Here is a 15,982-nt window from a genome sequence, read left to right on the forward strand (position 1 = left end):
CAATTTTAATTTAGTATAGTGCCCTTCACAGGGCAGCCACAGAGCACATTACAAATTGTAAAATAAACAGACAAGGAAACTAAACAAATAATAAAACGCCAGTGCAATAGGGCAAATTATTCTTAGATTTCTTAGCAGACACCCTCATCCAGGGCGAATTGTTACATCGCATTATTGTTACATACAATTGCCCATTTATAAAGCTGGGTTTTAATTGGAGCAATCTAGATACAGTACCTTGCTCAAGGGTAGAACAATTTCCCCCACCTGGGATTGAACCCACGACCCCCGACTACAGAGCTCTAACCGTTACTCCACACTGTAAATCAGGATATGGCAAATCTCAAAAATAAATGTTCAAAAGGAGTGAGCTCTTATACAAGATAAACACTGAAAGCTTAAGTTACGCTGTTTTCCATTTAAGGTGCATAGGCAGAGATGTTAAAAGCTTCATGTTTACTTTATTGATCTTGTGCATTTTGTGCAGGTTCCAAAACCAGAGATTGATCAATAGTCTGTGGTACAGGAGTAATTTTACATGCAACTAATTGTTCCAGTTAGTACATCCTCATTTACCAAGCCCACTATTAAGATTGTGTTTATGATAAAATGTAATAGTCACTTCACCAGAGTAGTCAGCGCCCTGTTTCAGTGGCGCTGTTAGCTGTGCTGTGCTGTACTGACCACTGAGGCCTTCCCCAGTCAACTGGCATTGTCCCATTGTTCTGTCACTTCCCTCTGCTGATCCGTTCTGTGGGAAAGGGCACCCACCCCCTCCGCCCCCTGCACCCCTGCCCCTGCTCCCACTGCGGAAGACAGGGAGGGAAATTCCAGAAATTCCAGAGCGCTGACCGAATTCCCAGGGTCTCTCCTAGAGGCACTGTTCCCAGGACTGGGTGGAATCCTTGGAATCCCCCCAGTCCGCCACACGCTTGCCTCTGCTCTCGTGGGCGGGGTGTCCGCTGTGAATCTGTAGTCTGAGAACTGACAATAGACCCAGGTTAAAGCACGATCTCATTCAGCACACAGTGCACTGATGGCAACAGATGTCAGCAAAAGTCTTCATCAGGACATTAAACTTGCAGATTTCTGTTGTGTTGCCAAATTCCAATCCCCTTTATTTTTTTTTATTTTTTTTATTGGACTTAATACAGTGACCATACAATGAAAAGAAGAGATCGACATACCTGCACAATCTTCTTGAGTTTCTTCTGACTGTAAGAAAAATATTTACAATGGTTACAAAGCAGAAGTTATTCACCTCATCAGCCCCATAATTTCCTTCACTTGATTCTTGATAGGTCTTTGGGGTTTTTGAATACCTGAATCTAATCACCCTCATAACCGCCAAGACTGAAACAGTAGCTGAGATACACAGGAGGCCTGCCATCCCACGTACTGTCACAGCCTTGTTCTGCCTGGCCTGTCAGGTCAGACTAGATCAGGCATATTAAGGGTAGTGTGGCCGCAAACCACATTTGAGATGGCCTGTTTTGGACTTGGTGCTCCTTTATTTTTGAATATTTCTTTCATCTTCCATTTTTCTTAGATACAATCAGGTACAATGGTACAATCAGCCAAAAAAAAAAAAATGAGAACGCAGCAGCAGAGTCATCCAGGATGCAGAATGAGACACTAGAAATAACAAAAGAGGAGAAAAAGCAAAGTAGGTTTAATGGTTCCCCCTAGGTCAGCTCTGTGAGGACTGTGTTGGAAAGAACCAGATTGCACACCAAAATAAACCTCACTGTGTCAGACAGCTGCAGTTTTTAGATGCAGACATTCTGCATTTGACCACAGCACGCCACAGCCCAGAGCCTAAGTTTGAAATCTTAAGACCTCAGGTCTCCTCCCTGGGTGGGATGAAGGCTCCAGGCTCCTGACCACCCTGTGTCTGGGAGCTGCGCCCACAAAGAATAGTCTGGGAGCCAGCCTGTGCAGATTAGGTTACCCTTAGGAAGTTACGCCCCAATCAGTGTTACCCAGCAGCATCAGTGGATGGTGGAATATAGTCAGCACAAAGCATCAGAAAGACTGCTGCCTGTGAACCTTTGTGTTTCTGAAGTTTCAAGATGTGTGTTGTTTCTACCTATAAACTGTAGAAGTAAGTCTTGTTGTTTATTACAAGCCTTCTTTGATGCTTATTTCCATATCTAGAGGTCTGTCGATTGGTTACACAACATGACAGCGAAACAACGACAGCGATATCACCACATGTTCCATTACAGCACACACAAAAACCATGCGTGCCACATACAGCACATTGCCTTCACTACATCAAATTTTACTTTGCCTGCCATATACAGCACAGTGCCAACAAGAGACGCAAGTCTTTGCGTCTTAACCGTTAATGTGCCGTGACAGGGATGTTGGCATGGTGTTGGCAGTGCTTTGTATATTGCAGGTGCTGTTATTGTCCACTCTGCAATAGGTTGCACGGTGATGTTGTTGCAGTCTTTGTTTCGTTGTAACGACATGAAACTGTCAACTCCAGCGTGGCCCCACCATTGATCATTTGGTGCCCTCTGTCAGACTTTGATCAAGCAGGGCTGAGAAAAGATGCAACTCACTCATGCAGAACTTTTGAAATGGCAGAAACCCAACATTTGGGCTGAAATATTAATCAGTGACAATAGTGAAGCAGAATACAAGTTGGCAAACACAGAAAGGAGACAACAAAGACCTTTGAATCCAAATAAATACGTGCAAAGACACTTAATAAAATGCAACTTGGTTCAGTGCCTAACGCACAATATTATCTATATTACAAGATTTAATGACATTACTATTTCAGGAGCTGTTGCTGTATTTTGCTGGGGAGGCAGAAGTCCGGCACAAAATTGTGGCAGTCTTCCTCCCGAACTTCAGTTTAAAACATATTTCTACATGTTACAGTGAATACAATTAAGGTTATGAGAAGTTAGAAGATTGTAGAAATGGTCTTCAGGTACAATTTAAACGGATGTGTTAGTGAGGCATCCAGTGGTGTTAAAATGCAACAGTTCTAATGCTGTATAAGAGAGGATGAGAGACAAGGTAGGAAGGAGCAGCTTGTTGAAGAGAGAAGTGTATTCGTCATAGAAACTGGAAGTTAATAAGGCTGTGATAGGAAGCCAGTCCAGAGTATGAAACAAAGGAGATGTGTGAGGGGAAGTGAAACCAAGAGAATAGGAGGCACACAGACCATTTTTGAATATAGTAAAGTTAACTGCAAGCTGAAGTAAGGGAACAAGCCAAGGGGTTTTGGCGTGCACTAGATCCTTCTTGAAGAGGGTTCTTCTGCAGGAGATAGGGATTTGCTGGGTGATCATTGTGTATTTTTAGTGAAACAGTCTGAGAAGAGGGATGTGGGACATTCACAATTGCAGCCCGGTTTCCTCCGTATCCTCAGCCTCCACATGGGAGACATTGAAGCAGGCAATCCCCCAGCCAGGCACCAGCAGCGTGTTACCTTAAATTGACTTGCATTGCTCTTAAGCCAGCTGAATGTTTGGAGTAATTTGAAGTGCTATTTCTGGTGTGAGTGTGTGAGACCTCAGGTTAAAGATCTGTTTATTTTTCCTTTTGAAAGTATTCTATTGACATGAATAAATATTTTTGGAGATTACACTGTGCCCTTACTGCATTGGTCAGTGACTGAATTCTGCTGTGTGGTTTGTCAGACAGGTTTTTTTTTTTTTTTTTTTTTTTAACCCTCAATGCTATATTCCCCATAAGGTCATAGATTTTATGTATTTTCTGATGTTTCATTGTACTGGGGCGAAACATGGTGAATTTCTTGCTTCCTCGTTTCGTGGGGCTGGTCCTCTCGTGCATTAATTTTCACCTTAATATCTGCATCTCTCCTATTGGTAGTTTAGCCTGCTTTTAGCTTACTGCACAGAGCACTGATGTAACTGCATTTCTGATCTTCTCATATGCTTTCATTTTCACCTGAATGTATCTGCATCTTTCCTGTTGGTAGTCTTGTTACCGTGTTTCTGCTCTTCCTTGAACCACTACTTCATAGAATCCCATATTTTGTAGTTCCTATGGTTAACAAACTTAAGTTAGGGCTAATGTGTTTTGTTGTATTTTCTTGCTATCACTACATTAGGCTAAGTTTAGCAATTTATTCAATATTTTTTGTACCAACTGTACCAAAGGCGTCTAATAATGAATGATAATGCATTAGTAATAGAAGCTGTGCATGATGAATGTATTCCAAGAACTGTATGGAGGAGTTGCATTATATTGGGGAAACAATGACTAGTGTTTAAATCCTTAATAGTCCTCCTTGTGTTTTGAAAGACGTAGTGTGAATCAGCTAGCTACATATACACAACTTGGAGATTTTTTGTATTTATTTTTCTCCCTTGCAGTGTACATTACAAATGGGGAGTCATAGCTCTGACCAAACAAGGCTCTGTGAAAAGGTGCAGATCACACAGGCAGGGCTGTTGCAATTCTCCTAAAATATGCCAAAATAAAGTCTGTTTCAGACAGGCACACAGCATTTGGACTCATACTACACAGACTGGGGGGTTCCTGTTTAATATTGGGAGGGGTGGAGTTTTTGCCAAATTTGGGTTGAGACATTGATCAAGCAGTAGGGAACATTTTTATTTTTTAAAGCCTTTTTGGTTTTCACATTTAAGTTGGCAAATGAGAGAGAAATAAAGCAAATGGCACAACATCCCATTCTGCTTCACTCACATCAAAAATGTTCCAAGTGTAAGGATACAAATATCTTATTAAAATGGGCAACTGCCAAGTCAGGTTATGCAGCAAAAGAAACTAGCAATCAGTTAATGAATAAAATGGACTAGTCATGCTTTTACCCAGCAGCACTTAATTCCCATGATCCAGCTGTCGGACAAATGAAACTACGCAAGCTTGAACAGGGCAGGTCTCCCCTGAGCTGTAAGGATTGTAGTTTTGGGGCTCTAATCATAATACTCTACAGGTTGTAAATGTTCACAAGTTACTATAATTAACTGAGCCATGTAGTGTGTGGAAACAAAGCAGCATAAGCCGTTGAGTCTTCCTCAAAATGCAAACGATTGTGCAGCAGGTGTTTGTGAATCGAAGCTACAGAAAAGGGGGATTGTTCCCTTTTTTTGTATTTTATTTCCTTTGCAAAAGAAAAGCAGTCTGCCATAAAATTACATTTTCTGTGAATTTTGGAGGTGGTTGGTGTCTCTTCATAGCCTAATAATGAAACCTTCTCCTCCTCCTCCCCCTTAGTATTGATTTATGAAGCAGTAAAACATATATAGTTAACGCCATAATATTGTCAAAGTGCAACATATTATAGAGTGCTTTATCAAAGTAAATATAGAATACAGTACAACATAATTAATCAAGTGAAAGTGTGAGGCAGCAATGCTAACAATAAATGCATGCATTCTTGCAACAGGGTGAACGTTGTAGATTTTATGCACCCCTACAGAGTATAGGTCTCTGATTCCTGTCCTGTGAATCCAAATAAGAGATGCACAACAGTTGCCACAAAAAAATTAGTTATTACAGGTATTAGTAATGGAAAACATGTTGCGATGGCTGATCTTTTCAGAATAGAATAGACCCCCCACTCCCTCCAAGAAAGCTTCCTTCCTTTATTTTCATAGATCTGCTGCATTTATTTTCCTTTTTTTTTTTTAAAATTTAAAATCTAAGCACGGTATAAGCAGAATAGAGGGCGGGATTTATACAGTGTCTGCTGTGCACTGCCCTCTGCCACGGTGACACAAGCCTACAGTTGCAAGAAAGATCTGTGTTTGAATGTCAACTGAAACCCTGGTTTTGAAAAAAAACCACAATGTTGCTTAGGTGATGACCACAATGTGATGGTTATCGCTGCTCCTCTGCCTGCATCAGGTATGCACACAGTGACAGGCTGTGCCAAGTCCCCCCGGTGTTGACTAAATTTAAATGTGGTCTTTATTCAGTTAGGTGGCTAAATTAAGATGCACCCAGCAACACCTATCTCAGGACTTTGCTGTTGTAACTGCTTTAAAAGTGACTTTTGAAATCCTTTCTGAAGTTTGTGCTGTTTTATTGCTTACTTTCCAGAGTTATTCTCTGCATGTTTTCCCGTTTGTTTGTTTGTTTGTTTTGTCTTCTACAAAACTTGGAAAACTGTCTCTCTCCCTGATAGAGGGGAATCCAATTAGTGTTGCACAAGGCTATGAATGAACTGTGCTGCACTGATGTAATTCCCCATGATGATTTCTCTGCTCTAGCTTTAAGTAGTCCGTTCAGGACCTGTTTTGGTATTGTTCTTTCTTAAGTAACAACATTACCGGATTGTGCACAATGTATATAGTGTTTTCCTATAGGTAACAGGTTCAGGGCTCTCCCCACACATTTTCTGTAGCCGAGAAGGAACATGTTGTAGCCCTAAGTACAGATCACACCCTTGCACTGTTCTTTCTATTGTCTTTTTGTTTGCAATAGCTGATTGCATAAACTTATCATGCTCTACACTCACTTGCAGCTGCTTCACCATTTCTAGTCAAAGTGTTTTCATAATTGTTTACACCACTCCACCTACCCCTCCTCACAGAAAATAATCGGTTATCTTTTTGCTTGCTTCATTTCAAGGTCAGTTTCTTAGAAGGACAGAAACTACAGTTTCAAAAATTAATTAATTTGGTATATTTATAATGGGTGTGCAGCTGATGTGAATAAATCTTTTAGATTACCAGTAGTCCCCCATTGGGCCATACTATAGCATTCCACTGATGCACAAGCAGTACACCCAGATGCATAGACACAGGTAGAGCAGGTAGATGCACAGATGTAGACATGCAGATGCAGAACATTGCAGCCAAATTGCACTCTGAATTTTATTCTTAATTTAATGTTTCCCTCTTTTTAATCAAAGCTTTTTAAAGATTTAGTTGTTTTTAAATCACATTGTTCAGGGTTTTTTTTGGTATAGTTTTGTTATATTTTGTTGTCAAATACATTGACCGTTTTGGGTTTAATTTAAAATGCATTAGACCTTTTTTGTTTGTTTTTTATTTTTTCCTTTTTAATTGTTTCTTTATTTTGTTTAATGCATTTTCAGTTATTTTCAATGTATTTGACCCTTTTGTTGGTGTGCAGTTTTTGCTTTTATCACGTTTTGTTTTGTTGATTTGAGCACGTTTATTTTAAAGTTAATTGTTTTAGTTTTTCTTTTAAAATCACAAAGATTTTAAAAATTTTAAGTGATTTTAAGAACTGATATTTTAAATGATTTTAATCATAAGTATTAAAAATGGAATTGTTTTTATTTACGAAATGTAAAATACTTAAACCCAATAAACAGTATTTTTAATCAAAGCTGTAATTTACAGACAGTTTTCTCAGGCCAAGCAGGCAGCTTCCTTTCCTGTGGACGGTCTCCATTCCTGTCTGTCTCAGTCTGTTTCACTTTAGTCATGTGTGCGCGCGCGTTTTTGTGTCTGGCTGGTAATGACTGATCAGGCTGGCTGGCTTGCGACCTGGCGGCGGTGCGTTCTACTGTGTGTAATTGTCCTGGAGTGAAAGTGCGCACAAGCAGTCTTCTCGCTTTCTCCAGGGAATGCCGTGAATATGCGGGGCTGTGAATAAAGACCCATTGCAGGGCTCTCTTGTCCACTTCAGATTGGACTAATTTGTATGCTCTTGTACAAACCCCCTACAAGAGAGACAGCTCTCTCTTTCAACTCTTTTCTGTCAATTTGGATGCACTTAACCGTGTTTGTCTGTGTCAGCTCGGCCTGCAACACAGTAGGGGAACTTTTCTATTCCATTGCCATGTATTCATGTCCATTTGCCTGTGCTCACTCTTTCTCCTCTCTCACCCCTCAGTGGTAGAGTCAACTGCTCGTCAGCATTAGAGCTACACAGTGTCTGACCACCTTCCATACCATGCATGTATTTGCATTACAACTTTTAGACTGCATTAACTGCAAGTTGACCTGGGTAAAAGCATCTGCTAAGAATTTGAAAGTAATAGACAATTGTCATCTTCTCGTATATCTTCCTTTCATTCACAGAAAATGTGTTGGACTTTGTACACTTGCACTTACTTCTTACTTTTGTAATGTTTGGTATATGTAGAACATTGTAGGCTACATTAGAGGTCATTATGCCATTTAAATCACCTTGTATGAAAAGTCTGCTGAATTAGTACATCATAATCACAATGATAAAAATGTTGACAGCGGTGGGGAATAGGTTTCACCCAGCATCCCATCAGAGAGCACACCAGGTGGAGCCATGCATCATCTGTCAGCCTCTGTAGCAGAGTGTGTGCAGATTAGGACGGTAATCCAGTGTGTGTTTTCAGAGGCTCAGTGCTGTGTGCTGGACTAAGGGAGACTGAGAAGAGATTAGCCCAGCAGTGATTAAAGAAGTAATTAAATGGAGATTGGTGATGGGTTGGTTGGGGGGATTGGATGTCTGGCACCCTTCCTGCTGGCTCAGATACCACGTTTGTTTATGTGGCTCTGCCTGGAAGTGGCACAGAAGGACATGGAGCACACAATGTTTTTTTTAATGTTTTTGTATTTGTGTTTGTGTTCAATGGCAAAGTATTTTATAGACGAGTGGTCTTGGAGAGTCCTGATTCACCCGTATAACTCGGTCTGATTTGCCAGTTCCTTAACAACTCCAAATTAATTAATTTACCCTAACTACCTGCTTGTTTGGTCAGAGAGAAATTTTTCCAGTTATTTAATACATTGATGATTTTAAGATTTGGGGCAATCTTTAACGCACTGAATTGGAGGCTCTACGGGACCAGTGTTTGGAGACCAGTGCTGAGATATAGTTTACTTGCTTATCTTTTCTATACCTCTAATCAAGACAGAACTAGTTTGAGGCTCAGCAGTGGTTTGAGGCATTTCTTAACTTTGAACAAATCAAAGCACGTCTCTGGGTGCAATCTGGGTGATGTCTTAGCTGACTGACTGTGACTTCCCCACGGGGCAGCAAGGAGTTGGTTGTCAGAGGTGGGTGTGCTCAAGTCAACCTGGGTTTCTTTAGCTTGTCTCACAATAGAGCCCACTGTTTCTTACCAGGCGCCCTTGAGCTCTGCAGTGTTCTCGGTTAGATCTGTATGGATCCTCCCCACAATGCCCTAGCTGTGGTGGCACTTGCAGAAAAAGAAGAAGCAAGTGGTTTGGCAGTACATTTTTCAGTGGAGGTCTGTGTGCATGCCTACCCCTCTTCTATGTCAAGCACAGAGGTTGTATTGGTCTCGATGCTGCTTCAAGATTGGGAGGGTATAGACAAATAACTGATGATTCCAAAGGGTGGGGGGGGTGAGGGAAGAATCTCAATAAATGAGAAAAGCAGCCTTGCTCAGTGTGAGTACAGGTGGGAAATGTATAAAGCTGCAGAAAATACCATCTTTGTTCATTCTCTGTAAGGGGAGTAGATGACATCATGTTGAACTTCTCTCTCTCTTGTTGCACATCCTGTCAGAAGTGCCATGACTTGTCATCCTGGGGGCATTGGGGCTGTGTCATGGCATTTCTAGGAAATTAGAGAAAAATGAATAGAGCCCCCTATTCCTGTACTCATTGAGTTGCTGCTGGACTTGACAATCTTGAGCGTCATTAGTTTCCTTTCTCCCCTGTTGTCTTTCTCGCAACTTTGTTTTGGATTTTGTTTCTTTTTATTAGAGCTGTTTATAAGTATTAAAAAACTACAGAGAAGCATACAGACTGTGTACCAAGATTTGGAACAAGAAGTAATATTGTGAGTGAATGCAAATTGAAGAGCGCAAGAACTGGAGTGGTGCCAATTAAAGTGGCTGCGTTCTCTTTGGCCCTCTCACACACTCTTACACAGAAACACTCATACACTCTCACTTTCTAATTTACACAATCGATCATTCTCTCCTGTCTTTCTGCTTACATCGTTTTTCCCTCTTTCATTCTCTTTTTTTACTTCTCCCTCTGTCTGATTGCTTTATCTGTGCACACACACTTGTTCAGATTTAATTTCCTCCATGTTTCCCCTCTGTTTTGTAACTTTTTCTGGAGGTGAGCAGCAAAATTGTAAAGCATGGGAAGCTGCTGAAAAAAACCCACACCAAAAGCCCTCGAGAGAAAAGTGCAGTTTGATGAAAAAGGTTTCTCCTACTACCATTATTATTTATTTATTGCCAGACACCCTTTCCAATGCAACTTACAAACTATCAGAGCAATACAAAGTGCAATAATACAGTGCAGTTCAGGCATAATACAGTAAGCAATATATAAGGTCTTGCATCCTAGATTGATACCATCTACCTTTTTATTCTATATATTGTCTGTCTGAGGGCATACCTATTGGCATGTGCCTGTGTGTGGACTCATTTGTGTTCATGCTATGTGATTCTGCATAGTGTGTTTGCTGTGTGGTGGGTGACCTGTTGCTCTCTTCTGTTTCAGACACTACCCCAAGTCCACCTTCACCAGCGTGGCAGATACCCCTGAGAACCTGCGACTCAAACAGCAGAGCAAGATGCAGAGCCAGGTAGTCAATATACCTCTGTCTTCCGAACTCTGTCCGTCTCCCCGTGATGGACTTTACCAGCCACTGCTTGTACTCTCCTTCAGTTTTAATGTGATGCACTATACCAAATAAAAATGCATCGCTTTTGATTTTAATCCAGTGCTTTATTGGCATGACTATGTGACAAGTTTTCATCAACCAGACGCAGCTCAAGGCACAATGAAAGCATAATCTAAATCTTTAAAATGAAAACAATGATCTGGACTCACACACACCCTCACTCCCGCACTGGTAATATAGTGTCACACTGATCGTATTGTTCCATCATAAACCTTGTTAGTTGACCTTGGATAAAGAAGTCTATCAAATGAATAAATCGCCTCCCAAATCTATCTCTCCATTTTTGTCTTGTCTCGGTCTCCCTACCACTCCTTCATAAATTCCTTCTTCCTCCCTTTATCTCTCTCTCTCTCTCTCTCTCTCTCTCTCTCTCTCCCTTCCCCTCCCTCTCCACTCTCTCTCTCCCTTCCACCCACCCCCTCTTTCTGTGCTGTAGTGTCTGTCAGGGGCTTGTTGTGAAGTCTGGTAATGAGGTGTGACAGAGCACTCTCCCTGCTGCTATGACGATGGGGTTCCCCTGGCAACGATGAGGGGGAGTGACTGTGTGCTGAGACACAGTGACCCACACAGACGGGCTACTGCACTCAGCGGTGTCACTTTGAATATACCTAACCTGCCACAGCCAGACTGTTATTTTCAGTACCACAGTCAGTGCTCATTAAGGCGAGGTTATTGATAGAGGATGAGATGCCTTTTATACACATGCATATGTAGATGTATACTTAGACAGGTGTTAATGTCATTTTCAACCAAAGGTTCTCACACATGTACCTGCAGACAATTGTTAAATAAATACAATTCTATACTGCTAAAGCAAATAACAATCTTTTCGTGCCTGCTTTTTGCTCTCTTTCAAGTGGTCTGTAATCCTTATGGCACACGAGCCTTCAGAACTGCACAAAAATTAAAATTCAGTTCAACTCGGTTGAGTATTCCACAGAGTAACCCTTAAGAACCCAGTGTCATGTACAGTACTGTGCAAAAGTTTTAGGCAAGTGTGGAAAAAATGCTGTAAAGTAAGAATGCTTTCAAAAATAGACATGTTAATAGATTATGTTTATCAATTAACTAAATGCAAAGTGAGTGAACAGAAAAAAATCTACACCAAATCAATATTTGGTGTGACCACCCTTTGCCTTCAACACAGCAGCAATTCTTCTAGGTACACTTGCACACAGTTTTTAAAGGAATGTGGCAGGTAGGTTGACCCAAACATCTTGGGAGAACTAACCACAGTTCTTCTGTGGATTTTGGCAGTCACCGTTGCTTCTCTCTCTCTCCATGTAATCCCAGACAGACTCGATGATGTTGAGATCAGGGCTCTGTGGAGGCCATACCATCACTTCCAGGACTCCTTGTTCTTCTTTATGCTGAAGATAGTTCTTAATGACTGTCGCTGTATGTTTGGGGTCGTTGTCATGCTGCAGAATAAATGTGGGGCCAATCAGATGCCTCCCTGATAGTATTGCATGATGGATAAGTATCTGCCTGTACTTCTCAGACTTGAGGAGACCATTCATTCTGACCAAATCCCCAACTGCATTTGCAGAAATGCAGCCCCAAACTTGCAAGGAACCTCCACCATGCTTCACTGTTGCCTGCAGACACTCATTCGTGTACCGCTCTCCAGCCCTTTGGCGAACAAACTGCCTTCTGCTACAGCCAAATATTACACATTTTGACTCATTAGTCCAGAGCACCTGCTGCCATTTTTCTGCACCCCAGTTCCTGTGTTTTTGTGCATAGTTGAGTCGCTTGGCCTTGTTGCCATGTCAGAGGTATGGCTTTTTGGCCACAAGTCTTCCATGAAGGCCACTTCTGACCAGACTTACCCATCTACTGTCCGGATGTACCAGGGTTCCACTGTTTTCTGCCAATTCTGAGCTGATGGCACTGCTGGACATCTTCTGATTGCGAAGGGAAGTAAGCATGTGTCTTTCATCTGCTGCAGTACGTTTCCTTGGCCGACCACTGCATCTACGGTCCTCAATGTTGCCCGTTTCTTTGTGCTTCTTCAAAAGAGCTTCGGCAGCATGTCTGGAAACCCGTCTGCCTTGAAATTTCTGCCTGGGAGAGACCTTGCGGATGCAGTATAACTACCTTGTGTCTTGTTGCTGTGCTCAGTCTTGCCATGGTGTATGACTTGACAGTAAACTGTCTTCAGCAACCTCACCTTGTTAGCTGAGCTTGGCTGTTCCTCACCCAGTTTTATTCCTCCTACACAGTTGTTTCTGTTTCAGTTAATGATTGAGTTTCAACCGACATATTGAATTGATCATTAGCACCTGTTTGGTATAATTGTTTAATCACCTGACTATATTCACTCACTTTGTATTTAGTTAATTGATAAATATAATCTATTATGTCTATTTTTGAAAACATTCTTACTTTTACAGAATTTTTTTCACACAGTCCTAAAACTTACCGACAGTACTGTATATGTCACAAGCATTTAACAGGCTTGAAAGGAATACATTGCCCCAATTTCCCAGGCATCTGTATGTGATATATATGTCACTGGTGGTGGGGAGGAGTATTCCCTTCTGTTAACAAGCCATTTCAATTGTCTCGAGTATTCGCTCTTTGCAAGTGACTGTATCCAACTACGAGCTCCACACTCAGCAGCGCATCTTCACAACCCCTGTGTATAATATAGCATCATTGTTGCAATCCTGAAAACCTTGCATAGGTGAGAATCGCGCTACTCTGGGAGTATTATCACATGGCAAACGATGGAAATGTGATGGCATGCATTTCTCAAGAGACCATATTTTATACACCTCTATTACACTTAATGTACTGAAATTAAAGTTCCTTTAATTAAACAGTTAAAACATAACATTCAGTGAATAGTTATTCAGTGGACACCCATTTAAAGCACTTTAAAATAAAAAGACCTTTAAAATGCTCAATTGATATCAAGGATAATCTTAGTCATTAACCCGGACACCTGGATCATTTTGTCAAGGCTTTTTAATGCAAATTCAAGCACAAACCGGAGGCAAAGATGTTGCTTCATGAAGGCGAAGCTCCACCAGCACCCCAGCTTCCTCCCCAGAAACCAAAGCTGTGCAGCCTGGGTAAAGACTGGGCATGTGGTGATGCTTCAGAACTTTGATTGCTCTGGGATGGTTTATAACTATCTTAATTTTTTGGAGGTGCTCATGCACCTTGTTTGGGTTTTGAATTTGTGACTCCTTGCTGCCTGTATATATCACACACTGGACATATTATAATAGGTAGGCAGCTAGGCAGCATGGGTCTTGATTACTAATGTGCTTAATATATCTAGGAGTATTAGTTTGAACTGTATTAGTCGTATTGTTGTTGGATTGGCCACTCAAGCAGGCTTAGAAGTCCTCTGTCATTGTCATTGTTGTTATCCTTTACAGTAGATAGTCTCAGTTGTGGTATTAGTCATCATGAGTGATGCCCAATTGTAGTCTGCTTCAGGTCTTCAGCACATTCAGAGTGGAGGAATGGGCCAGTATCACTATGCCTCAGACGAACAGGCAACTGCTGGGTTCAAATTCACATTTTTGTACTGCTAGTCCAGTCTCTGCTTGGCAGCAATAATAGTAGTTGTGGTCTTATAGCTGCAGCAGTTCAGTTCATAGCATTATCAGTAGCAATGGTGGTGCAGCGGAGCAGTGGTTAGACAGAGAGGAAGCAGTATGAGGGTAAAGAATTGAATAGGAAGATGGACTTACTTTTGTTTAAATATATTTATTTTAAATATTTAATTAGAATGTGATGAATAAATAATGTATTTGACTTGCTTAAGGTTTCCCCTTTGATTTGGAGGAGACATGATTTTTACATCTACCACCCAACTAATACATTTGTAATTTTAAGAATTATACCCATAATATTAGAACTGTTGAGTACTATAATTATTTTGAAGGGCTAACAAACGCATTAAGAAGAGACTACCATTTAGCAGACTAGACACAAGTGCACCTTGTGAATTACACCATCTACTGCAGACTTAAGCTGAATTTTCCTATAAACCAGGCAAAAACAAGACCAAAGGCTGAATTCGCTCTCACACACGTACTAATCAAAATCCCTTTATCTGTAAGTATACCTATGCAAACCTTTAGTGCTGAAGGCAGGCTTTTGAATGGGCAGTGATGGCAGTGCTGCAACGCTGCATTACAGTGTGTGCAGATGCTATTTGAGGTTTCCTGTGTTAAGGCTGCAAGGATCTTTTCTCACTTTTGCAATGATAACCGTTTACATTTACTGGACTTTTGTGATATTGCTTAGACTTAATGTTGTTGCTAGGCTGACAATTTTGTCTAAGGTAACTCCTGTCCAGTAAGGATCTGTACAAAGTTACTCCCACAATGTATCGTGACACTTGACCCAGGTCTTTTCTACAGTTCTTTGTGGTGTGCTTTAATGTAGCACAGCCAAAGCGGGAAGAATGTGAAATGTATTTTCTACAAACCACAGTGACGCTGTAAAGAGGCCACATCTCCGTGTGAGAGAGCAGAGCAGTGGACAGCACCGGGTTGGGCTCAGATGTGCACACACAAACCACCGTAGCACAGCTTCCCTGGTCTGTCTGTTCTCAGAATGGGCGCAGAAGCCACGGGGCCTAATCTGCTTTCAGCATAAAGCTGCAGGGCCAGCTGCAGCCGGCTGCTGTGCAGCCTCCGTATTTCCTCACTGCCGATCGGCCTTTATCGGTGCAGTGTTAAACAGCCTGTAGGACGCAGTAGTCCCCAGCATACAAAACTGCACAGGTTCTGACTGACTTCCGGGTCTGCTTTTATGCTTTCAAATTAAGCCTTATATATGATATATTTTTTATCAAATGGGTATTAACATAACTGTAACACAACCGCAACAGTGATGTCATCAATTAGTGCTAAATAGGTGACATAGGAAGTTCTGCCCGTGACGAACAAGACAGATGGATAACAAGACATTTAGCATAATTGAAACCCTTTTAAAAGATCGAAATTAAGAGAAGAGATTTTTAGGCAGCCAACATACAATAGCAATGGGACCGCAAATCAACCTAGGAAGTTTTGTATACAGAGAACTAATGTGTCCTACACAGCAAGCCCTGTCTCGGCAGTATAAGACAAGGTGTGCTGCCTATTGACTTCCAGTCTTGGTTTTCAATGCCTATGGTTTGCTCAAGCAAGTGTGCACGCACGCATGCATCCGAGTGTACATTTGCCCTGTTTGAGCAGAAATTCGAAAAGTTTTTCTATTTGCCCACGTGCATTAAATGCATTGAATTACAGATTGTAAAACCCCTCTCCTTCTGCTCTCACCCCCTTTTTCTATTTTTATGTCTCCCTGTCCGTATTTAGCTCTCGCTCATTCACATTAGCACTCATCTGTCTGTGTGTCTTTGTCTCTCCCTCTCTGTCTCTGACAATCAGTG

At 41.4% G+C, this 15,982-nt stretch overlaps 1 protein-coding gene across 2 annotated transcripts in view; it reads left to right on the plus strand.

Annotated features, from left to right (window-relative positions):
• The window catches only part of lasp1 (LIM and SH3 protein 1), a 49,397-nt gene that overhangs the window by 18,614 nt on the left and 14,801 nt on the right, over window positions 1–15,982 (plus strand). For both annotated transcript variants that reach the window (XM_066698386.1, XM_066698387.1), the window contains exon 3: window positions 10,395–10,479. In XM_066698386.1, coding sequence (XP_066554483.1) covers window positions 10,395–10,479 — 85 coding nt within the window. The remainder of the gene's footprint in view (window positions 1–10,394; window positions 10,480–15,982) is intronic.

Source organism: Amia ocellicauda, chromosome 3, assembly GCF_036373705.1.
Source record: "Amia ocellicauda isolate fAmiCal2 chromosome 3, fAmiCal2.hap1, whole genome shotgun sequence".
NCBI lineage: Eukaryota > Metazoa > Chordata > Actinopteri > Amiiformes > Amiidae > Amia > Amia ocellicauda.